The sequence below is a fragment of the Anopheles maculipalpis genome, chromosome 3RL, assembly GCF_943734695.1.
Source record: "Anopheles maculipalpis chromosome 3RL, idAnoMacuDA_375_x, whole genome shotgun sequence".
NCBI classification, from domain to species: Eukaryota; Metazoa; Arthropoda; class Insecta; order Diptera; family Culicidae; genus Anopheles; species Anopheles maculipalpis.
The window spans coordinates 50,271,127-50,296,735 of NC_064872.1; the positions used below are offsets into that span (position 1 = coordinate 50,271,127).

Below are 25,609 nucleotides of genomic sequence, written 5' to 3' on the forward strand. Positions count from 1 at the left end.
CTTTTTATTTTTTATTTAACACCTAGAATGATGAAACATCGGGTTTGGGAAGATGAAGAGGATTGAGTTCGTTTGCTCGGTTTGTTGGCTCGTTTTGCAATGCTTAAACAGATATGATTTTTAGTTTTGTCAATAGTTGAGAGAGATTCAGTCAGTTTAATGTTTAATCTAGGTTGTTACTGTCTTTGGAATAAATTTAAAATAACATCGGACAGTTCGCTAATACTCGTAACTTGAGAAATGACAACAGCAAAACATTATCAACCAAGACTCATTAAATGAATCGAAACTTTGTCAAATTATATGTATCTAACTGTCCTTACATAAATATTCTCATTGGAAGAGAAGTAAATGGCAATCTATGTGTTAAGCTGGTCTGAACATCAAAGATGAGAACCATGAGAACCGTATCTATCGACATAAACTATAATTGTGAAATTGTGAATACTGTTTTATCTACTGAGAAATATATGTTTGCCTATTAGTACACGTATGAGAGTTTGTTCACAACTAGTAACAGGACGATTATCTGAAACACTTAAAAACTTAAGCATTACTTCGTAGTATTGCCCTGCTGTAGATGTCCTCGGTACTGCTCATGATCTAGCACTATCGTCCGCCAATGCAATATCTTGGTCGTTCTGGAGGACGCATCAACACCATCACTCCATTTCTATTTGAGGCCCCCCGTTTTCTTATTTCCATGTGAACGGCACAAAACTAGGTTACGAGCTAGATATGGTCATTCCACCGGAGCAAGGCTAGTCTAATACGTATACGTAAGCACTTATGGCGCGCTTATGGTAAGTACGTATAGCTACTACACATCATTTACTTCTCCTTAATTATCCTTTTATATTCCTTCTGATGATCTTTCTCTCTATGCTGTACAATAGAGAATATTGTCATTTTTGGAAAGGGATTTTTTTTATTCATAAGGGACGGCCAGGCCGTATTGCTTACAATTTACTTAAAAGTAAGAGACTCCTTTCAGCAATACGGCCTGGTCGTCCTTTATGAATAAAAAAAAAGAGTCTCCTTTCATCTTTGCTGGGAGACATTTCCTTCTCTGAGTCGTGAAAGGGCACCATATCCCGGGTGTGCTCGGTTGTTTGGAAAGTGTTTAATCTAATCTAAAAATTCTTTTCAATTCCTGCATTGCCTTCCAGGAGGAGTTTCCTCTGGATATAGTATGGTCGTTTCCAGGAAATTCAGTCTAGGGTTGCATTTCTCCGTCTGCGGCTGCATCCGATCTCCGAGATTAGTCCGGCAACCTCATCACGTGCCCCAGCCATCGTATCCTTTCGGCATAGACTATCGTCAGGATATCTGAACCGCTGAACAGTCCTTAGCACCCGCCATTCGAAAAATTATTGGTGTCCTCCGTAGTAAGATCTCCTACCCGAAGAGTACTACCAGACGTATCACAGTATGTCATGTAGTTCGTGCTGAAGTCTTCTCGATTCCAGTTATTAGATATTACAACACCAGACTATAGGGGCAGCCACTCCAGACTGTAGGTGGTCTCTTCAAACGGCAGGACAGGGGTACAAATTCCATCCGGACCGTCCCCCTGTAATGAGGAGCTGAGTGGTAAGCAAGTCCAGTAAGCCATTCGATGGCCTGCCGTGACCTTAGAAGGTCGTTAAGCCGAGAGTTTAGCCGTTAAGCACGTTCTATTTTCATTTCCGTTTTTTTGTACATGTGATTGCCAATGTATACTTTGATCAAATGTTTCATATCAATGTGAATTACGATTTAACTGCAAGAGTTTATGGAGTCCGTAATAAATAAAATTTTCCTGAATTCTGATTTAGTTCTGAAGTTACGATCATTCTAAGGTGGTTGAACGGATCTACCACCACGATATTGTTATCATCAACCGATTCTCTGCTGCCTATTCGTTCTCTATCATGGATTTCTTGGTCGGATTTATCCTCACAATCAAATCCTATGAAATTCGTGTTTCAGGCGGGTATAGGTCTCGCACACCGCCGCAGATGGACATCTCCGGCGATGATGTAAATGTTATCCACGAAGCTTAGAAATTGGAGAGATCGGGTGAAAATAGTGCCCCGCGATGTCGAATCCCGCGCTTCACATTACACCTTCCAGAGCGGTGTTAAACAGCAAACAGGAGAGTCCACCCCAACATGTTCGACACTCATCGCGTGCACTGCATCTCGTGCATAGAGACGCTCAATCCAGGAAATCCGCTGCATGCTGTTCCATAGTTCGATCGGATCTATGGTATGATCAGCTCGATATATGACCAATCTACCATTTACTATCAGTTGCCTTATTGTTTTTGATGATCTGTTCTCTACCTTTTGAAAATTCCACAAAATACTGAGTACATTGCGAGAAGGACATAGGGCTGGTAACTGACTTTAGATTGCTATCCTTATTACAAAGATAAATCCCTTGATGTTGATCTGAGGGTAATTTGCTTTCCCGGTAAAATGCTACTTATTTATAGATCTTTTTACCGTGTTCGATATATTAATATTATTAGTAGTATTCAGTATTTTACACCAACGCATCGCTAAATCAACCAAATAGTGATTGGGCCTGTCGACAATTGCAGCGATAATATTGATTGCAACTGCTAGATGCATGATTCTACCACTATCGTTGCTGTAGTGTTGTAATTTGCAAGATTCCTCAGGTTTATTTTTATGACATTGCTGAGAGGCTGGACCATGCATGATGTGAGCAGGGCATCTTTAGAACATGCCTTTTTACTCTTCCATCTTGTCTAATGATGAAGAATCTGTCTCGATTATGTAGGGTGCATAGATTATCATATACAGACCCGAAGCCGTCAAAACCGTTCGAAGCTATGATATGAGCTTCTTGGACAACATCATGAGCTTTCAAAGCCACTCTTCTCTCTATTGAAATTGCGTACCAATCTTCGCTCGCTCGAGATTCCAAGCATATCATGCGAGTCTCGTGGCGGGTTAGATTAACGCCCAGGGAGTTAAAAGGAGATATGATAGGCATCTACGGAAAATAACCCAGTCAGCAACTTCGACATGGGTTTTCAGAAATTGTAGAAGCAGATTAATGAAGAAAAGAAACCAATTCTAGCTGCATCACATATAACTGGACGTAGCTAGTTAGGAATGAGTAACGAACTCGTATTCTATTTTCTACAGCTGCGAGAGGTCTCAACCCGCCGTTACTCATCCCTCTCTCAACCTGTCTTGCTTCAAGGGGTCCGAACGATATCCAAAACGTTACTAATATTCAATATGGGTACATTCTTACATCGAGTGTTACATACTTTCTCGGAATCTTAATGGCTTAACGGCATAATAAGCAATAAACGGTTTCGATTTGAGTTTTGTATTTGTTTTATTATCAGTTTGCTTATGTACACAACAAAGTTAGATAATTTGATTTCTTCGCACTTACTATAGGTAGTTTGTTTGTTTTACCACAATCCAAAGCTTACAAGAACAACCAAAGCCTAATATGAAACAATAAAACAAAAAACAAAATTACCGCATTGCTCCAGCAATGTTGTGGTATCATCCGAATAGTTGTGTAGTTGCCCAAACCTCAGGCACCATAAGCTTGCGTCAGCATTGATATTTGGTATATTTTACACCAAAATGTATAAACCTCCATGCACAAAAGGTGGATGCCTTTGTCACTCTCTCTCTCTCTCTCTCTGATGGAGCTTTCGATATCTATGCTTATATAGCTATATATGCTTGGGACACGCTTTGAACGCGTTCAACCTGTTGTAAATGAGCTAAGCGTGTGATCTGTATTTTGCATGGAAAAGACAAAAAAAGAAAACAACAGAGCGTTTGACAAAATAAATAAATTACGTTAATGCATTGCTGAGAGACAGAGGGAGAAAAAAATGCTATTCTGCTACAGTAATCCCGCCTAAGTGAAACCGCTTACTGCGAAATGAACCAAGCACTGCGCAAACAGCACTGCTGCTAAGTGCGTTTATCATCTTTATACATGTATGCTGTCCTATGCTGCTTCTACACCCTCTATTTGACCCACTATTTGTGTACAATTTCTTACTTATTAAAGCTCCACTAAAATAATAACCCCCGCCATTTTAGTAAATCGCAATTTGTCGCACTCCTTTGCAACTATTTGCAACTCTTATTTTGTTGTTTTTTTATTATTATTTTACATTTGCATCCATTCATTGTAATTTGTTGTTTTGCTTATCTTATGTTTTCACCTTTCCAGTTTGCATATGTGCATTGCATTGCATTCTGCCTTATTATATTACTACAAATATGGAAAGCTAAGTTTATGTTCACTTACTGCACCCTCTACGTTAATGTTTACATATCTTTATATTTACACAATGTTTAAAACTAACACTAGCAAAAGTAGTAATAATAATAATAATAATAATAGTAAAAAAACAAGACTTTTATCCATCACATCTGTTCGGTACGATTCAGCAACAGCATCATAAACAGTAGTAGTCGCAGCAGTGTGGCAACAGCAGTTAGTAGTAGTAGTAGTAGCAGCAATAGTAAGGAAAGCATGTCCTTAGAATAGAATAGTGCACACAGCGGCACATTGCACACAATACAGCAACACACAGTGCTTACAACAATGTGCACACTCATACACGTTTGCTTTTTTTTAGCTTGATCGGCAATTGCCTGCCCCTTGCACATATTACCATCACACGCCATCAGTAGCGCCCACTACTCAATTTAGGTTTTGATTTGTTTTTAGATCCATACCATACATTTCACTCAGTCTAATCCTCGAATTTAGTAGAATTCGTGCTTTTTTTCTGAAGTCTACTCACATTCTACGACATATCTTTGCTACCCAAGAGCATACGTGCCTTGTTGTTGCGCCGACCAATACCGTACCAACAGTCTACAATACTCAACAAAAGTCAACAATTGATCTGTATGCATTTACAGATCAATCACTCAACCAACTTAAGTTTGGAAGTGAAGAAAAAAAGAAAAGAAAACAACCATTCAACGGTTCAGTGCGGGGAGGAATGTATGTACAAGTTGAAAAGCATAACTAGAGATAACTCTGTTAATAACATTAATAACGCGAAGAGAAATAGATTGACAGGATATTGAGAGACTTGTTGCGTCGATTGGTACAGCTCTTTATGTGTAGTTTTGTTTAAGTTTTGCAAAACATTCACAGCAATTTAACCATGCAGGGAAGGTACACAACACAACGTTGCGTTGAGTCGTAAAAAAGGTCGGCCTTCTAGATCATCACCTGTACTCATCATTGTACATTACAGTTTTTAGTACACTATCGATAGCACCATCTGTACTAAAAGTATTTACACGATATCAAGAGTTGTTTTGTGTTTGAATTATTACATAAAAAAATCGTTATTGAAACCGAAAAAAAACTCCTTTCCCCGTGTGTGTATGTATGTATGTGTGTGTAAGGATCATTTGCAATTTGACAAGTATACATAATCCTTACCACCTACTAGAGGATTTTCTTGTTTCCATCACGATGAAAAAGCTGAACACACAGAAGTAAAAAAAAAAGCACGTGGCAGTCAAAAGCACGCACAATACTCGTTGCATTTAAAAGAGCCGTTTGTGTGGAGTTGAACCATGTTTTTAACACAATAAGCATGAAGCTTTTGAGCATCGCTCAATGATTAAATGCCACTCCCTCTTCCTTTAAAACAGAAGCCACAACTCATCTATCCTGCATCGAAAAAGCATTAACTATGGACGTTTGACATATCGCGCTTAAAACCGTTGTTGTTACGGTCGCGAAGCCAAATCGCCATGTGGCTCGAAAATGGGTTTCCACGCTAGACATATATGTTTGTCTCCACGATTTCCTTTCTAGCAGGACTTCACATTTTCCACCATTTCTTTTGTCCATTAGGACGGCAGAAGCAAGCAATCAACCCAACTGAATTGAAGGAAACACTACTCCTTCGCTGAGCGCTGATGCACCACGGCTGCCGCCGTTGCGGAGGCTGTACCATTCATACTGCCATTACCCGCGACACTGCCATTGCCACTGGCACCGCCGCCATTACTACCATTATTGCTGTTGCCGTTGACACCGTTACTGTGGCTGTTACTGCTGCTCGCCGAAATGGTTCCGTTCATTGCGAGCGAACCGGTTCCACCGTTCGTAACTCCACCTCCGACCATCGAAGACGAACCTCCGAGTAGACCGTGATGTTGCAGATGTTGCTGCAGAGAAGGATGATGATGGTGATGAGGACCGTGATGGTGTCCGTGATGGCCACCAGTTAGCGAATGGTGTAACGAATGATGCACCCCATTGGATGTTCCATTCGAGTTTAGGTGGTTGGAACCACCGGCCGATCTTTCGGAATTGCGCGGCACTAGTACCACCGCTCCGTCCGCACTCTGCTGCAGGCTGTAGTGCTCTTGCGAGTAAGGATTTCCATCGGCATCACGAAGATTCTGAAAAGAACAAACATGATACAATAAATTATCTTTGTCTTTGATCTTTGCCCTACGCGAGTTTCGCAGCAAACTGACAGCCATTGCCACCACTTACCTGAAAAACGTGCCGATAAAGTACGGAAAATTTGTCCCGTATCTTCTTGTGCTCCGATAGTACCATCTCCCGGTCGCGCATCAGACGCTCCTTGCGCATCTTCATGTCCTTCACCTCGTCCGCTAGCGAGACAATCTGATCGAGCTTGCGCTTGCGACAGTTTTGGGCCGCCACCTTGTTCTTACCCCTCCTTCGGATGTCCCGGATGAGGGAAAGTTGCGTTTCGCTGAGGTCGTACTTTGACAGCCGCTCGTTAAATTCGTCCATCGGCAGATTGATGATGTCGTGGACCGGGATCGGAATTTGCAGCGCTCTGGCACGCTTTTCATCGCGCGTCAAATGTTCCTCTTCCGCCTTCCGACCGTGCAGGGATCGAGATTTGTCCCGTGTTTGTGGCTTAGTGCCCTGATGAGCATTGGCCGCGTTTGGCGTGGCAAACGGTAGCGTGTACGTGTGGTTGTGGTGTATCATATCCTGTGGCTGCAGTGTACGGCCACCCAACGCGGACGAATGGTGGCTACGTGGGAAATCAATTCCGTACGGATACTTCATGTCAGTTAGTGCGGCTGCTGCAGCGGCCGCCGACGTGGAATCGTGATGACTTCCATTGTGATGGTGCTGTTGCAGATGCGTCTGATGATCTTCCGGTTTTGCTGCACCATCTAGCGGACCTCCGATCGTTGTCGCAGGTCCCACCACGTTCATGTAGTCATACTCGTACTTAATCGCCGTTGGCAACAAAACTCCCGCCGCTGCACCACCGCCATTACCACCACCTCCGCCAGCAGCACCCCCGGTCGCGCCCCCATCTAGCCCCGTTGCAGGACCTGCGTTCGCGCCGGCCACACTGCCATTCGGTGAGGGATGAATCGAAGGTACGCTGGTTGTATTTTGCTCCTGGAAGTAACGCTTCGCAAACATGTGATGTTTCTTCTGTGCGACGGGCGGTGCCTGCCGTGCACCGTGCTCACCCATCCGGCTCGGTGGGCCACCTCCGTTCGTTTGGTTGTAGCTGTAATCGTACGGTCCACCATACTTGCCGTTGTGGTATTCTTGCGCACTGTCGCTGCCACCATCGCCCCACTCGCCGTCCGACAGCGATGGGACACGTTCGGATCCCATCGAGCTAACGGCACTGTCGCTGGACGCATCGAGCCGATCGCCTGGCGTACCGGATCCGGCCAGTGGTCCTGCACCACTGCTAGCGCCAACACTACCCGCGACACCCGACGATGCGCCGGACGCTGCAGACGACGAGGACGATCCATTGACTAGGGCGCTGACATTCATGGCATTTTGTAGATTACCGCCAACGGCTCCACTGCCGCTGGCCGACGACATAAGCGAAAGATGCGGATGATGCGGATGTGCACCGTGGTTCACCAAATTCGGCGCTCCAGTCGACATGCCCAACATTCCGCCTGAAGCATTGTTTCCGGCCGTTCCATTGTGTTCCAGCATTCGCATGGTGTACATACCTAAGGGAGAAAGACAACAGACATAGAATTAGAACCGGCGTTTAGGTCATCTAATTCATTTAAAGCACCCGCTGCTGTCGCTCGATAGTGAGGTGCCTACGGAGTTTAAATCCCATCCGGTCCCCCGTCCCCCGTAGTGAGGACTGACTATCCAACTACGTAGTATCAGCAAGTCTAGTAAGCCAATAGAGGGCCGGAGTGACCTTAGAAGGTCGTTAAGCTAAGATGAAGAAGACCCTCCCCAAAGTGAGTGAGTGAGTTTCGTGAGTAACTCGCGCCGAATGATTGTAGTAGCTGTAGATCGAAAGCACCTAATCCAATACTAACACCTATTTGTCATTTATTTACCCAGAAATGCGTACGGTGACAGCATGGTTTAAGCTGTGGCGATAAACGGATGCCTCAAACAGTATCTGCTCACTATCTAAACACGACGATTCACCGTGTATCCCGGTGCAAACATCAGCAAGCACGCGAGTGAGTGGTCGTCAAGTGGCGTAGTTTAACACATCAAAGTTTACAAACAAAAACCAGGTAACTAAACCGATCAAACTGGGCTGAGGAGTATTTTGTCCGATGACACTGTGCTACCGTAACACAGAGGTCAGCAAATGCCGGCTGATCGATGTTACTACTGCCTATGCTGCCCAAAGGTAATAATGCTGAGTAGTAAATAATAATGACTTGCACATGGGGTGTAAAGAGTCGGTTTTGGGGGATAAAATTTCACCGTTTCACCGTGCCTCTGGTAGGTCGGTATTTTTGGCTAATACGGTTTTCGCTATCCACTCCTTTTTTGTGTTTTTTTTTTTTGGTTGGGTCGCGTTCTGATAAGAAATTGCACGTCAGACAAAGAGAGGAAGGTGAAGATTATCTGTGTTCGTTCTGTTTCCTTCACATCACCGTTACACATAAACACATACACACACACACACACAAATACTGGCTGTCCGAAGGGGGACTTCCTACACTCTGACAAGAATGAGCACGGCCAATTCATATCTATCGTGTCGCGAACGTAACGCGATATCGCGCCATGCTCTAGCTGCCAGCTAATGCAGGCTACTATCGTGAAACAAACCGGCAACGTTACCACACAATCGCTGAGTCATTCACTGATGCGTACACCCAGCCACGGCTATTTTGTGCTAGTTTTTTTTTCGGCTTGCTTGTTTCACCACTCGTTTTGTTGCTGATCGCTGAAGGTTAGTTTGCATAAAACGTGCCGGACGAAATACGGTAGCCGAAATCTTCGTCACAAAGGTGTGTATGTCACTGACACTGAATACAAAGATTCATACGAACACAAGGGTGAATCATATCCTGCTATTCCCTCGATTCATTTAAATGTTAATACAATTACATCAATGCGGTTTCCAGCCATTCGCACCACCATCGATCTACTTCGAACACCTTCACTACTAATAAATTTCACACATAGATGGCGCAACAGTACACCACGGGCGGAACAGTGCAACAGTCCACCATATGCGCACCGGAAAGCGCGCGCTACACGTGCCCTTACAATCAACACACCACAATCGTACACACGCGCACACATACATGCACACACTCGGGCCAACGGACATTAGCGAACTGTTTTGCCAGTTTTCCTTTCATCCACAATTTCTCTACACCCATTCTTTTACTGATCGAGCCTATTTTGTTTGATAGAAACGACGATATCATCGTTGTTCCAGAACGCACAGGGTGTGCTGTAGCAGCCAGCAACGCTTAGTAGCGGGTAGAGTCTTATCATTATCTTATCTTTGAACACACGAAACGCACACCTACACACACACACACACACACACACACATACCTCAACGTACCATGCTTCTGTGGGGGTGGATGCGTGGTGGTTAAAAAGGGCAGACTTTGGTGTATATTTTCGCTGCGTCTACGGCACTGTACAGCGCGCACGTAGCACCAAACGAAATGACGCGTTATGCTGAGTTCAAAGTCGCAGTAGTAAAGGGGAGTGCTAAAATATTTCCGTTTTCCCTTTCTTGTACACTATCCCTGTCATCAAACGCGTGACGCGCATTTCCGCCTGGGATAAATATTAATGATCTCGCGTTAGCACCCAAACTTTTGTTATTAAATTATTCTAAATCATTCTTAAGCGCCATTTTCCCCCGAAATAGGAATTAAAAGGCAGAAAGAAAGCAAAAAAAAACGATCATTACATTTTTGATCCAAAAAGAAACAAGGGTGCAGAAGAAATAAAGATATACACCATGTGCGCCAAGATGTGGGACAGGATGGAGATGGTTTCCTTTTTTTAACTCTAGATTACTTTCTTAAGCCTATTAAAAATTGTCTACCGCTTTTCATCGCGCTGGTACTTACACCAACCGCAGCAGGAAAGCGATTCCGTAGTATCCTGGCTGGTACCGGATGGTTCTATTTCTTTAAACAAAAAAAAAAAAACCGGCCCCGAATGAGATGGCAGTTTTCAAGTCCTGTCGGCGAATGAAACCGAAGGGACGTGCCCGCACCATGGCACCAATGGCCGTAACCTACACACAACCATCACGGCGACGACGATTACGCTGACGCGTGGTGATGGGAACAGCCGAAGCCGAATAAAAATTAGTTCTTTCGTTTTCACACATAGTGCCCATGGAACGATTCGCGGGATGTGTCCAGGGAGAACAGAAAAGCGGCAGAGGAGTCCCGAAACATGACTTGAACTTTCGTTTGTCTTTCATTTTTCATCTACAGTACGAAATACACGGCTGGCCACTACAGGCTGCCCTCATTGGTTCGATGTATGATGGTATGTTTAATTATGCTACGCAACATCACGCGCTAGATATTTTGTTCTATTTTCGATTCGTTCTACCCCAGGTTCTTGAATGGCCTGGCCTGTACTTTTCTTGACTTGGTTCCATAACGCGCGTTTTTTGTGTAGAAGGGGACACGGGGTCTCTAAGTTTGGAATGTTGTAATTGGAAAAAAATGGCTTTGACTGTAAAAATTATTATTTGTCAAGTTTTGTTTGTTTCCTTTTTTATCAGATGTATCGTTCCCGTTTGTTGGTAGTCTCAACGGTTTCAACGGTTTAATCATAATGCAAACTGGAGTATTCTTCGAAATGAGCAACATGAATCAACATTTTCTTCATTTTAAAGAAGCATCTGAGTCACTTTTGTACAAAAGATAGTATTACTTCAGATGACAACAAAAATAAAACTAATTTCGATCCCTCAATGCATTAAATATTGCCCGCTTCCTTCATCAAAGAAACACTTTCAGGAATATCGCCAGGACGGCTTCTTCCATTCGGCAATTAGACGACTAATTAGACATAACCGAGAAACACATTTTTATGTATATTTTTAATTCTTTCTAATGGTTTGTAATTCGTTGCTCTGGCAATTTCTTATCCGAATGATCCAAAAAGGTTGCTAAATCTTGGTGAGAGCATCTTCGACGGATGATGTGCAGGCCACCAGAGTCGCTTATTCCGTGAGGTTCTAACATGAAATGTTTCACCTTAGACATAGTAATGAGTATAACAATGTTTATGTTGTTCAAAGTTAATGAAGAAGGTATTTTGATTTTCAGTTATGAATGGTAGTCAGGAAGTGCAGGCACTACTACCTCAAGAGGTTGGTTTGGTTTGTTTGGTTTGTCATTTTTGGCTTTCCTCGACATAATTTTATCCGTAGTCTTTAGTATGGAGAAACTCCGCTTAGGACCTCTGAGGCAGAACTTTAATAAGATAAAAATGTGCTTTCATAGGAGCAGTACAAAAAGGATAAGATCAAACTACCTTTTCTATTCCAACGATTCTTGAAGTATTGAATAATGAAAATTAAAAAAAAATTGTAGACCTCGTTCATGAAACATTCAATTGTTTAAAGTTTCTCTTTTGCAAAACATATATATTCCTCTAACTTTGTGATCTATATTATGACGTTTATAAAAAAAATAAAAAGCTTTGCTTTTAAAGCATTAAAACATGTTTTTTTTTCTAACGATAAGGAAAAACATTGAATTTACAATATTCAACACATGCATGGTAACGTACAGATATCAAAGATGACAAGCAACACAAGTAAATCGGTTTTGAAGTGTCATTATTTAGAACATATCCAGCTGTTAAAGCGCAAGTAACGCTAACACGTATGTGTCGTAGTCAGTGGTAGTTCTATTTTTCTATCCAGAGATTTTCGCAACGTAATGGAACGGATAAGATAAGACCCGTTTTCATTGACCAGTGTACACCAAGCTAGTACGACAAATTTATCTTGAAGTAATGTATTGATCGCTCCCTCAATGCTGTCGGCGATAAGTCTTTTTATCAATTCTTATGATTACCGGCCAAGCAGTCAGTCACAATGCCAAGGGGAAATTTATTTCCAATCGACCACCGTGCCCACACTAGCCGGATAGGCGACCTTCATTAGGCGAGTATGTTATACATTATGGACGACTGGCATATAATCGCCCAATCAACCCATCTATCCCCGGATTGGAAAAAAAGCCACAAACACACTTACCTTCGTTGACGGCGATATCCATCAGTTGCAAATCTTCGTCGTTCAGAATGGAATTCAAAAAGCCATCGGTGTGGTTCATTTCCGACGACGTGTTCTGTAAAGTGGACCAGGCGAGAGAAAAGGATTCACGATTACTTATCGCTGAAAATGAGGAAATGTACGAGAATCGGTGCCAATCATGTTGCGCGCATGGGTCGTTGCGACTACAAACCTGCAGACTACTACTAATAATGATGATTATTATTCGCGATGATTGTGGGACGGTGTGAGTAATGCTAATGCGAACGTAACTAGCGCCATTCCGCCTGGGAACTTACCGAGTAGTACATCATCTCAGGATCCATTTTGTACCCGGACGTGCCAGCATCCGTCTCGGACGTCGAGTTGGTGAGATGCATGCTGGTGGCGACGGCCGAGCCCAGGTTTGCACCGTAATGCGGTTGAGCCGGTGAAATATCGGCCAGCGACGCATTCTGCAGCACGGCGGCATGCGACGGGTGGTGATATTGGCCATGCTGTGGGCCAGCAATCGCTCCGCTCGGCTAAAAGTAGAGAAAGGAAACGATTGAAGTGGTTAGTTACATTAGACCTCGGAATAGTGACGGTAAAAAAAAAAACGATTTGATACCAACCTGGTAAGATGGATAGTGTGATGGGTAGTGAGCATGCGTTGGATGGGACGGTGGCATATCGGCGACACCCATTCCTACTCCCATTCCGGGTGGAAAACTAAGCAGATTGGCCAAATCCTGCCAGCGTTGTTCCATCGAAACTGCTCGGCTCAACGGTACACGGGACTGCGAAGAAATGAGGAAAGGAATTCGTTAGAACAATCATGACAATTTTTCAAAATGCTATGCGGAAACACGAGTCTTTGGTCAATGCGCTGGATACATACTACGCTTAAAGCTACTGTCCAGCACTTTGGTTTCTATAACTCCATAACTCATATGACAAAACAAAAGAAACCCGTTCACAAACACATAAACCGACAACTATTGCAAGTTAAGCTAAGGGATATCGCAATGATGTCGCGACACATAACCGACAAAACGGCACCCGTTGACCATCCAACCGACTCTTAACCAGAAACCCTTCTGCCCTCCCTACATCTCCCCCAATCGAACGGGTCACATTAGAACAAATTAATTGTATATCATTTGCTCTCTAATTTTACGCTACCATCAAGGTCACGTCACACATTTACAATGTCAAACGACATGCACAAACATCATGCTGTCTAGGGAGGGGTTGACGGGAGCACCGCCTAACGGCTCCACAGCATTCAGGTGTACTGGTACTGTCCATAGGCCAAATTCGAATAGGGAATCGAATTCGACGACGACTCACGAACCAACCACTTCAAATGCATCTTCCGCACACTTTCCACCCCGCAGCATGGGGATGGCGGAGGCTAAGGGCTTCACTTTACCCCATCGCAGCGGTTAGCAGTAGCAGCAAGGTTGATGTGGACGCTCGCTTTATTATGGGGTATAGCGAGCAAGCGCGGAATGATGCCGGCAAAGTACTTCTGTGTACGCATGAATCGGAAGCATTTAGGCGGGCCCGCGGATACTGCCACTGTTTATTATTTTTTGCCTTTTCTTTTTTCTTCTTATTATTGCAATAGAGCAACAGCTTTATAATTAGCCACTCATTAGTAAGGAAGAGTGTTGTCTGCTGCTAAGCTTTTCCCGGCTTCTGCTATCCAAGCGTTACCCCTCCTGTTCTCACTACAACGACGCGCTCGACACACGTGTAATCATTTGCTTCTAACGATTGATAACATGTTTGTTTAAGGAGAGTATTTAAAGTTTCTATCATTTCCATGCCTCCAGCGCCAATTGCGTGCATTGGTCCAGTTCATTAGCCAAACAGCTGTACGACTAATACGACGGCTAGTATCAACTCATTTGCTTGTGTGGTTGTTAATTATGCATAGCCTACGGTTAGTTTACAGTTTGTCAATGATTAGTATGCTTCCTCGTAAAATATTGGATTTTTTTTTCTTAAACAAAAGCTCATATGACACCCTTTCACTAAGGGAAATACGTCAAACGTACCCCACGAAAGAAGGTAAAAGCACGCTCAACGAGTCTACCGTATGATGATTTACACGACGGTAATTTTTTTTGTTTCGTTTTTAATTTGAACAAAAAAAAATGTCTGGAGGTAATCATCGCGGGTCTTTTTGCTCTTGTTGTACAGTATTTCTTTTTTTCTGCTGCTCTGACTCGAAACGATCACAAAAGATGAGGATGGAGAAGGAAGTCTTCACTTTGGTGGGGAGTTGGTGGAGCACAATAACAAAAAAAAAACACTCAACAATCGAGATTGAAAGACAGGTCGTACATACAACAAGCCGGACACGACCTGATGATGATGGTGATCGGTCTTGGTGAGTACAGAATTTGGAACTCAGAATCAAGAATACAACAACAACAAAACATCCTCACACGACGACCGCAGAGGATGCGGAAAGGTCAAGCGTTTGGCAGTTGTTTACTTCAGGAAATTCAATGTAGTTACGCGTTAAAAAATCGCCCTTTTGGAACAAATGGTCAATAGAATTGCACAATGTTAACGATAAGCGGTTCCGACAGGAACTCTACAAGAATCTTTGAGACTCGCTGCAGGTGATCAAATACCTTCGTCCACGTGCTGGGTCCATTAGCATGCTCGTATCAAGATGAAAGGGGGAAATGTTGTAAGTTTGCCGTTCGCAATGATTCCTTCAAACCGAGCGATTACCGCACCACCGAAAACGAAATCCAAAGTTAAACCTTGCGCCCACAATAACACTGTGTTAACAGAACACAACACTAAATTCAACTAACGCAGCCCTGCCAAACTCTCAGCATCAACTTCACAACACGGCAAACGATTTGCGTCTCTTATTCTCTCTCTCCCTTTTCCTCAATCTTTTTTTTTCTCTTCCTGACAGCTTGCTTGATCTATACTTTGCGTACATATGATCGTGCAGCACCGGAGTGGTGGTATGCGTATGATGTTTGCTTGTTTTTTGCGTGCAGCCTAGAAGCCACAAACTTCAGCACTATTTGCCTAGTGGTGGTTCGAAGGTTCGTAATGCTGTGCGTTGCCGGTAGGATAAGTCGCACAAGGCGGAAGGCTTCGACTCTAGCGCACGCAATCGCAGTCCGTGGTTTGCATATCGCGCAAAACCCTTCTGCAGTAGTTGTTTCAGGGTGCGCTGGTAGTGATGATCGAATTCTATCTCGTTCCGTCTTTTATGGCGCCATCCTTTTCTACTCTAATCCGTTCTGCTGTATTGGATGCGTTCGCTGTCTCTACTGAAGCGTACAAGTCTTTCGTTTGGCTTTGTCCAGCGCGTCAAATAATGTGTGTGACCCGGTACTCAATAACATAGCGAGATAAAAGCTACACTTGATCGTGAACTTGACGTGTCGTCGCTCTGAAGCTCGCTTGTTTTTGTTACTTATTTGCGTTGATTTCGTGTAATTGTGTTTCAATTTCTTTGATTTTTTTCGTGGATACATTATTTTACCAGCGCTGGCAATTGTTAACGTTTGCAGGGAAAGATCGTTTTGGTAGTTTGTTTTTTCTTTATATCATTACAGAAGAAGAAAAAAAAACACATATACACTTACAAACCGCCGGTACCGCGGTTTTGTGGCGTTGAAACATATTGCAGACAATTTGTGTTGTTTGCTTAGCAGTTTGTTCTCCCCTCACCTCTGTCTGTATGTGTGTCTTTGCTTGGTTACGAAGAGGTCCAAATTTCGGTCACGCTCGTGATGAACTTTGTGTAGCACGGCGTTTAACGTCAAATCACTCAGTCCACGGGTTGTGTCGATAGGACGATATGTAAAAATAAAATTGATCGCCGTATAATTGCCCCATGCCTTTTTTGTATTATTAAATAGCAAAACAAAAAAGACAGCGAATGACGGAAACCGTGCACGGGCAATCGTTTTGTTTTGCAATATTCCTAAATAAAATAAATAATTATTGATGGATGTTATTGCACACTATTTGGGATCTTTGTTGTTTAAACGTTTTGAACTTATCGATAAGTTTTACAAAGTAAAACAATTTTTGTGGATCATACTGAGCAATGTACTGCGGTTCTTGTATCAAACACGATTACAATTTAATGTCCTTTAATCAAATAAGCTCTCCCGTAACATATCTTTCCTGTAGCATGATAATTTCCTGCTCTGAATGCTCTTAAACTCTCAACAAAAATCGTACAAGTGTCTGGGCTGATGGGACCCTAGGATAACCGGCTTAAGCGAAATAACACTGATCGAACCCTGATAAACCGGGCCACGAAAAAACGATAATGAAAATAAATAAATAACCGAATTGAAATGCTTGTGGAAAAGCTTGCCCATCCGTGTTTCTCTTCTGAACATAATTTCACTCCAAATTGTCCGAAGCCCTTTAGAAGCGATGCAGGCACAGCGGATAGAGAGCTGAACTGAAAGAGACAAGAGAATGGATCTTGAGCAGCTCGTGAATCCCTCGCCAGTTCAGCCCGAAACGATGTACCTTTTAAGAGTGGGGGATAAAATAACACTTGCCAAAAGGACATTTTTCCGATATCCTTTTGCCTGCTGCCACAGACATACTGAAAACTGTGTGCTGCGTAGAATAACACACCAAAGCTCCCAAGTAAGCTTGAAAGTTTGCTTTAAAAACAACAACACTTGTCGGTTTACACGGACGCGCAATGCTTCGGCTCTTCGCTCGGTCAAGTGTTTCTCGGCCGGGATCCGGAGAACTGTTTTTGAGTCTCCATTTTTCTTAAGGATGCGAATGGACGAAGACGTCGCGCGCGAGAAAGAGCGAGAGCGAGACAGATTTGTCTGGGATGTCTGTGGGTTATTATTTTGTTCTTTTCGCTATTATTGCCTTCACGATCGTATCTCTTCTTCTACTGCCCTGTGCCGTAATGTAGGGCATACGGCTCTGGAAGTCACCCGGTTGAAAAACAAAACAACCAAATAATAATAAGGAGCCACACTGCTGCTCTTGCGCCCCATACAAAAACCGATCGAACCGATCGATCCTGTTGCGTGTACCAAAAACGTACTTGTTCTTTCGACCGTTTCGCCTTCATTTTCAACTACATTCGTTCTCGCTTAGCCAGTGCCTTCTTCCCGGCTTCTACTTCACCAGGCAGCCAGTGCCAGTGATCTCCTTGGATTCTCATTGGCCCTTTCAGGTGCGGTGGTTAAGGGGCTTGCGGTTTGGTACCCTTGCTCTTCTCCGCAAGCACTCTTACTTAATGCGTTTTTAAAATCAATCGAAATCATCTCTATTTTTTGTTATTCTTTTTGCCTTCGCTCCCGGCTCTCCACAGAGTGGCGTGCTATTATTATTGCTATTCTTCGGTACATCCATTCGTGTCCGCGTTCTAGGCCCTCTCGGACAGGTTATAGCGCGAGCTGCCCGGACGAGCTGCCTTACCCACACTATTGACCGTTCACCAATCCTGTACGGCATTCCGGTAATCACAGGGGCGGCAGAGCCACCAGCGTTTCGATTCTCAAGCAGTCGCACACAATCCGTCGTCTCGCGGACAGACACTGGCCGTTTCCAAACGCAACACGGCCATAATTATGGTGACGGAAACGCGTAAAGAGAATTGCGCCTATGCCAAGACGGTGTTTTGTGCGCCAGTGAAAAAAATTATCCTCCTTAAAATTCTTTCTTCCTCCCCAAAAAAATAAATGTTAACCGTCTTTCGAGTAACGCCTTTTGTTCAAAAGGGACTATACGGTGCATAGCAGACATACACACACACAGGAGAGCGGTAGAACAGAGGAACGGATTGGGCTTGTTGCACTTTGCAGATGGTGCCAGCACAGAGTAAAGAAACTTAAAGCACGACAAAAGAATTAATGTAATAACCGCAAATTACGATCGCATCGGTTTTAGCACGATTTCTTGTTTCTTCTTTAGTATGTGTTTCGCATCTTCTCAATGGATAAGGGAGGGTATTGTGAATCCACCATTTTGTAAATGAATTCATAAGATAAAACTAAATTCTGAAAACCAATTAAGAATTGGGGGTACTTTTGATCGAACTATTCGTATCCTCGAATCTTGCTTTTGTTTAACAATGTCTTACTGGATGATATTTGCGCACTTATTGGGTAATTTCACAAAAAAATTAGATGCATTTAGCAAAGTGAGAATCATTTATGGATTCCGTTCAGGATGAAGCTGATGATCTACAAATGAAACTGGCATCTTTTCAAACTGATATTTTTCTCTCCTGTACGTTTATATTTTGAAATAATTCAGTACTGAATATCCTGTTGAAATTCTATGTCTTCATGAAAGAATAATCAAAATTTCAAAAGATTAAAATTCACTAATAAATGAAACAGAGTTAGCCAAACCCCATCGGCAAACTAGACGGCACTCCTTCTAAGGAGTGACCTGAGACCTCTCCTTCTCAGGCTCAAGGACCACTCTAAAGGAGTCTCGTGCTTCAAGGCGTACCAAGAAACTTAGTCGGATAGATATCGTCATTTAAGATGCCCCATCGTCCATGAGGCCTTGTCTTCCAAGAGTCCTGATCATCCAAGGAACCTCACCCACCAGGACTCGTCAATGAAAGCTATTGAACGTCGAAAGGACATTATCATCCTCGAGGAAATGATGCTGAAAGCCGGGCGATTGTTCGTAGCGGAGCTATTAAATTGCCACGTTGAATGTCCCGTGCTAAACTCTGCCATCAATCTCTACGAACGCGGGCCTTGCTCGCTTTGGACGATCGGCGCATAGCTTTCGGATCTTCCGATCCGTTTCTCAATGTGTGCCGAAATCTAAACGTGTGTGTCTAACGTGGCGTCTAAACCAGTGCATCCAAGGAACATCGTCTACCATTAGATCTATTAGTCCAAAGCACCTAACGATTATTGTAAAAACTAATAAGGTTTAATGGAATTCCTTGCACAGCCAAATGCCTCAAAAGTGTTGAAACGATGTCTCTGCCCTATGGATAACAGTTTGAAAAGAACATTAAAAAATAGGAAGCAAAAGCTAAGTTCATCATAATTCATCTAGCAAATGACCCAATTCCAATGATTGCTTCTAAGACTGACAATTAAAACATTTAAGAAATGACTCCACTCTATCATCTCTAATGGTCGTCCGCCCACTGTGAAGTAAGCAATAAAGCATCCTCCAAACCTCAACAAAACCAGTAGCAAGTGGCAATAATTCATCCAATTGTGCTCCTTTTTCCCACCTTCCACAAAACGGGTCTTTTCACACACCGAGTGATAATCGAATGATCCATGGTTCTTCTCGGTGGGTGCGAGGAACAGTGTCCTATTCCCGTTTATTGTTTTATTGTCTCTTCCCGCTCTGTGCACATGTCACCGCATGTAGGATAACCGGGCCGGACGACCAGCATGTGCGGAAAACAGGTACAACTGTTCCGGTTGAGGCGAGTTCGTGTATTTTCTGCTGTAGCTGACATCGATTAAATCTTACCTTTCTGACTGAAAGGCCATCTTCTGCGGTCCATTACCAAACACACCACCAGTTACCCGACCCGTCAAACGTTTGAACTAAGAAAACAGGACCACAACAACCGCAGACAAGTGCAACAATCGCTCTGCTTCGCAACCTGCTCTTCCAACGAACTTCGGCACTTTCACCCCGTTTTGTTACATCCAATCTTCCACTTGTCGTCCTTTACGATGGAAGTAGAAGAATTGAAAAAAAAAGCATCGTAAAGAAATGCACCCATATAAAAGGCAGCAGTAGCCGAGCACACCAAAGAGTGCGTCGGTGAGAGCTCTCTCCACCCCGGGATACCTTTGGGATGGCAACAACAGGAGATAACATTGCGGATAACATCCCGTCCCTTGTTGCTCTTCGGCAAAGGTGCGCACACAAAGGTGTTTCGGGAGGGGGTGGCAACCGGAGGTACGGTGTGCAGCAGTTCCAAATGGATGCGCTAGGTTGGTTGACTGGCTTTTAGTGGCAATTTAATGATTAATTGTAAACACGTCGGGGCACATCATTTTTTATGCATAAAAGGATTACACTACCGACGACTCGACTCTGCTTGAGAGGAAACTGCTGCCCGAAGAAAGCATGCAGTGAATGCATCGGGGGATTTGCGATCCTAGAACCCGGGGCGGTGTATTTTAAACGGATAATTTATTACCTTTCTCCTCGGGGACAATATTCACCAACCTTTGTACCGAACCAATGCTACGGGCGGTGCTACGATCACGAACTAAACCATCGATCATCGATCAACACTCGGCGGTAGATCACTCTAATCGATCATTGAGAGAGTATATCGCGCAAAGCGACCGACCATCAAAATGTTGGTGGTGATCGCTTTTTATCGGTAGCGACACAAAGAATACACACACAATACGATCAATAACGTACGCTAAATATGCGTTGATGGGTTCAGACAAGGCATGTAGCGACTTCTTAGGCGGTCAGGATCGCTGCTAGATGCGGGTCTACTGCTACGACCATAGTCTCTAGTGATTTTTTTTATTGCACGTTGTAGCTGTCAATATCAATTGGGCTGATCGCTGTGGACATGTAGATACGTAAAAAGATGCACTACGATCCATAGCCCGAGGAACGTAAAGAAGGATCACATTAATGGGCATATCTAACGTTTTGACATGCTTTTAATACGGTCGTTGTCAAATCGAAAGACAAATTGTAATGTTGTTCATGTTTGTTCTTCTTGCTCTCGTTGATTCCTATCTGAGAGCACCTTGTTGTCGTTTTAATGACAAATTAAGAACAAACTGGTCATAAATCTCGATGAATATCAACATGAGACTAATGTTTCCGTTGCGTTTAAAAAGTTCATTTGAAGTGAAGTTAAGACTTTACTTTACTATGCCGCCAACACTATTACCTTGTCTGTTTCAACAGTATTTGTCTGAGTAAACAGAAAAAATGAGAATGGAAATGTTCAACCATAATTAACCATTCGTCAACTGTAAAAGTAATTTTTAAATCTTTTGACACAAAACAAACATATGTTTCGATACACGTCAATGTGTTCCATACTCGCAATCAAACTCATATTCTGTCTTATAAAAAAATGATACCAATTTCACTTATGCCGACTGTACTTTCGTTACTGTATCCCCGTGTCATCCGCATGGCTTCTTACACGGAACAAACACAACCATGTGCCTTCCCCTTCCTACCTACCTGATGATGATGGTGATGATGGTGGTGATGGTGATGGTAACCAGATCCCCCAGTCGTTGTTTGCCGGAAGCTGCTCATGGCGCCATGGCCGTAGCCTTGTGTGTTCTGGCGCGTATGTTGAAAGTGGGACGACGTTTGTATCATCATGTCGCAAAGCAGGTCCTCTAGATCATCGGTCACCGGTGCTGTTTCGAGGCCTTCGTCGGACGTCGTCGTGTCCGCTACAGAATCGTTTGTTGTATCGAGGTTCTCCCCGGTATCGTCGCAATTGCTGTGATCAGCATCCGTCGAACCGGAAGCGCCACCTAGACAAATCTCATCCACTGAGACCTGCTGCAGTTCCCGTTCGATGCGCTTCACCTCGGCGATTTCTTGTTCTTCGTGGTCCTGATTTTGATGTTCAAGGTTTTCCCTCCTCTCATCCGATTTGTCTTCAGGAATTGGGTCCACCTGTAGTGCGATTGATAATGAAGATGATGTCAATTGGGGCTGTTGAATGTATATTTCGTCTCTGGTGCTGCTTCTTACCACTGTGTCACCAAGATCCGGTAGTGTTAAGCCTTCCTCCAGGAATAAATCAGCCAACGGCGGCGGTAGACTGTTGTCTATGTCCGAGCTGTTTAAAACGTACTCGCCTATATTGCAGGAATGAGGAAAGAAAAGATAATGTAAATCAAATTATAACCCAGATGCCCAAAAGTTCAACAATAATCTTAATTTCAACCTACACCAGATCGTAACTGTCAATTTGCCACTTATCGAAAAGAAAACTAATTCAGTGAATTTTTCAGGGGAAAATGACAGAATTTCATGCTGAAGTATCATGGAGTTTATCACTCAAAAAACCTGACATCAATACTCATATTTGTGACAACAGATTTCTGTCTTTTTGCATCAAGTGTAATCCGACTACAATGCCTGAATTGTTGTAAAACTATCTACCTTAGTGACCTAAGAGGCCGCTAAGCCAAAAAGAAGAAGGTCGTAACCAGCCGTTTATGATTTCCTTACTTGTGTACATTATTTTCTGCTGATGATGAATAATTTTGCAATAGTTTTTTATTAATATTTTTACAATATTTCACAGGTTTCCATAAAACACTTGTTTAAAGTTTCCATTAAAATAATAACATGGCGCCATAAGAATTATTGAAGACAATTTGAAATAAAGGCTGTTGAAAAAAGTATGTCAGAAAAAAAATATTTTAGTCAATTATTTTCTGATATATACGATACATTTGACATTTATATGCTCCAGCCAGAGGAACCTTGAACGATGCGCGTTTGATTAAAAAAGATTGAAATTATTCCCTTTTAATCACAATTCTATCGCACAATCCCCACTTCCCTTTGGGATGTAATGAAGGTCTCTCTATCAACTTTAATTTTGTACGCCTGTTTTATTTCCCTAGCAAACGTGCGCCCCCAAATAGATTTGTGCGTGTGTTAGTTCGTTTGGTTGATTTTTTGTATTATTCTCCCTTTCCACTTCGTAGTTCCATCATCAATCGCCGGGGACGCGGTACACCACAGTTGTGGTGGAAATGTTTAACGACGACCACGACAAACTAAGGAACACTTCAATCAAGAAGGAAGCTGGAAGACGAACATCAAAACTTCAACCATCAACGAAGGTTTGGTGGCTAGGAAACGAAAAAAAACAATGGTGGAAGAAGCCGCTCTCGGGGAATCTATCCGCGGGAATGCTATTAATTTCTTTCCTTATTGATTTTATCCATGAGATATCGGTTGATTATTAGTTAACTTGTGGACGAAATATGTAATACACTTTTTTGCTGCTCTCGATGCCGACGGACAAGCGGCTTGCGAGGGAGGAGGTGTTGCTCATTCCTGCACGTCGACACCCGACCTCGGAATGGTTTGGTGTTCACGGGCCCCATCGTGGTGCTGGCTTGAAATGAGGAAAATGTGAAGGAGAAATGGACGGATACATAAACAGCGAAGAAGACGCATGCCCGTCGCATGATCTCGATTTGTTCGAACGATTTGTCGAGCCCGATCGAACCGATCGATCGATTGGAACGCCAGGGCAACGTGAAAAGAGTGTCGACCGGGCGGATGAGTCCGGGGTGCAAGGAGACGAACAGTTGCTTCGTTCGTCGAAGATTGTCGGAGATTCGACATTTCTGTCGGCATTTCGTCTTTCAACTTCAACTTCCCCAACGTCTGAAGCGTATTCTCGTGGTAGTATGCGCTCTTTCTCATTCCTTCCCGAACCCTTGGCAAAGCAATCGTAGACAACATCTGCGACGAAGACGCCGGGAAGTGATGGACACTAGGCGATGGACCACCTCTCAAGGCAAGGAATTTTTTCTTTTGTGTATGTGTTGTTTGAGAGGCCCCAATTTGTTACGCTTTTCCGCCACCATGGCAGAAAAGCGAAACGATCATCTCGTCTAGAGGCTGACCCTGTGTGATAGTGAATAAAGCTTTTGGTTGGACGATGGAAAACAACAACATACGCACCAACCCATGAGTCAGCCGCATTTGTGTGGGTATTGTTAGATATTTCTCGCGAGTGATTACCATCGAAAAGTTATTTGAAATATTTTACAAATGCTAGGAGAAGGTTAAGCGTGGTTGAAAATGTGGGTCTCAACTATTCGTCCTTGGTAAATATTTTCTATTAGATATTGGTTAAATTGCTTGTAGGTGCACAATTTTAACAAGTGGTGTTTATTACACAACATTAGCATACCACACAATTTATTCAAAACAAAGTAAACTTCAAATCGTAACAAACGGCCTATAACTTGAGATTAAAATGTTATATGTGGTTAGCTCTGATGTGCTAGAATTTTTACGCACCAGTAAACAAGTAAAGGTCGGTACCTTGGAGGCGATTGAGGCGCCAGCGACCACGGCTGGATCCAAGTAGTCAAGAATAACTATTCAACTATATCGCATTAATAAGTCTCGTAAGTGATTAGATGGCCTGATGACTAGCAGGTCATTAAGTCAAAAAGAAGAAATAAATTCAACAAACGTATGGTTAAGCATTAGTTGAATTTTTCCTGGTGATATTTGTCACACCAATCTCGGTTATTAGGATGAAACATTGCTTGAAGAAGAATGATTCTTAATTTTTTACATCCGGACAGTCGCCCCGTATTGAGGACTGACTATCCAACTGCGTGGTATCGGCAAGTCGTTAAGCCAAGAAGATAAAAAAATGCGCTATCAGGTAGCACTACAACCAGAACTTCCTTGTCCTTAACACTAGAACTACCGGACCAGTTTTCATATCTTTCTAGTGGATTTATTTTCGATAGTTGAACAATTTTGCCGATGTTGATGCATCATCTTTACAGATTCAAAGGATGTTAATTTCTGTTAATAGAAAAATTATAAATCTAATCCAAAGTTGATATTAAGTTCGTCAAGGGCAATTATACCTTAACCAGCCATTTTGACTGGTGGTTTTTGGAATGCACAACAGCGTATTTCAATGCGAAATTATCACAAAAAAGTTATTATATATAACCGACAGACCTTAAAGTTATATTCCTTGCATTATAACTTTAAGGTAGTGTATAATAAACTACAAATTTATTATTGTTCAACGAATTTATGAGTAAGAACACTGATGCTTTTATCATTTTGCAGCAAACGATTTGAGGCTGTAACACAACAAGATAAACTATTGATTTGTTCTGTTTGATGATTTTTCAATGCTAGTGTAAGAAATAACCAACCAAATGTGATTTAAGTCCAGTATGCAAACTTACAAAGAAATATAAAAATCAATTATTTATTATGACTGGAAAATAAAAGTCATTATGACTGGCCTTGGTCTTGGAGTTGCAAGCGCCAAAATCGAGGTAGTTCTAGTGTTAAAGTCATGCAAAAAAATGTTTGAAACTTCTC

At 42.8% G+C, this 25,609-nt stretch overlaps 2 protein-coding genes across 2 annotated transcripts in view; one reads left to right on the plus strand and one right to left on the minus strand.

Moving 5' to 3' along the window:
- LOC126562767 (GTP-binding protein Di-Ras2-like) overlaps nt 1–25,609 on the plus strand; it is a 177,381-nt gene that overhangs the window by 114,737 nt on the left and 37,035 nt on the right. The gene's annotated exons all lie outside the window — the stretch shown is intronic.
- LOC126563511 (segmentation protein cap'n'collar) overlaps nt 5,925–25,609 on the minus strand; it is a 38,847-nt gene continuing 19,162 nt past the window's right edge. The window contains exons 4-10 of the mRNA XM_050220156.1: nt 22,250–22,356; nt 21,722–22,171; nt 13,153–13,317; nt 12,838–13,062; nt 12,521–12,614; nt 6,532–8,009; nt 5,925–6,434 (exon numbers count right to left, since the gene is read on the minus strand). Coding sequence (XP_050076113.1) covers nt 5,925–6,434; nt 6,532–8,009; nt 12,521–12,614; nt 12,838–13,062; nt 13,153–13,317; nt 21,722–22,171; nt 22,250–22,356 — 3,029 coding nt within the window. The remainder of the gene's footprint in view (nt 6,435–6,531; nt 8,010–12,520; nt 12,615–12,837; nt 13,063–13,152; nt 13,318–21,721; nt 22,172–22,249; nt 22,357–25,609) is intronic.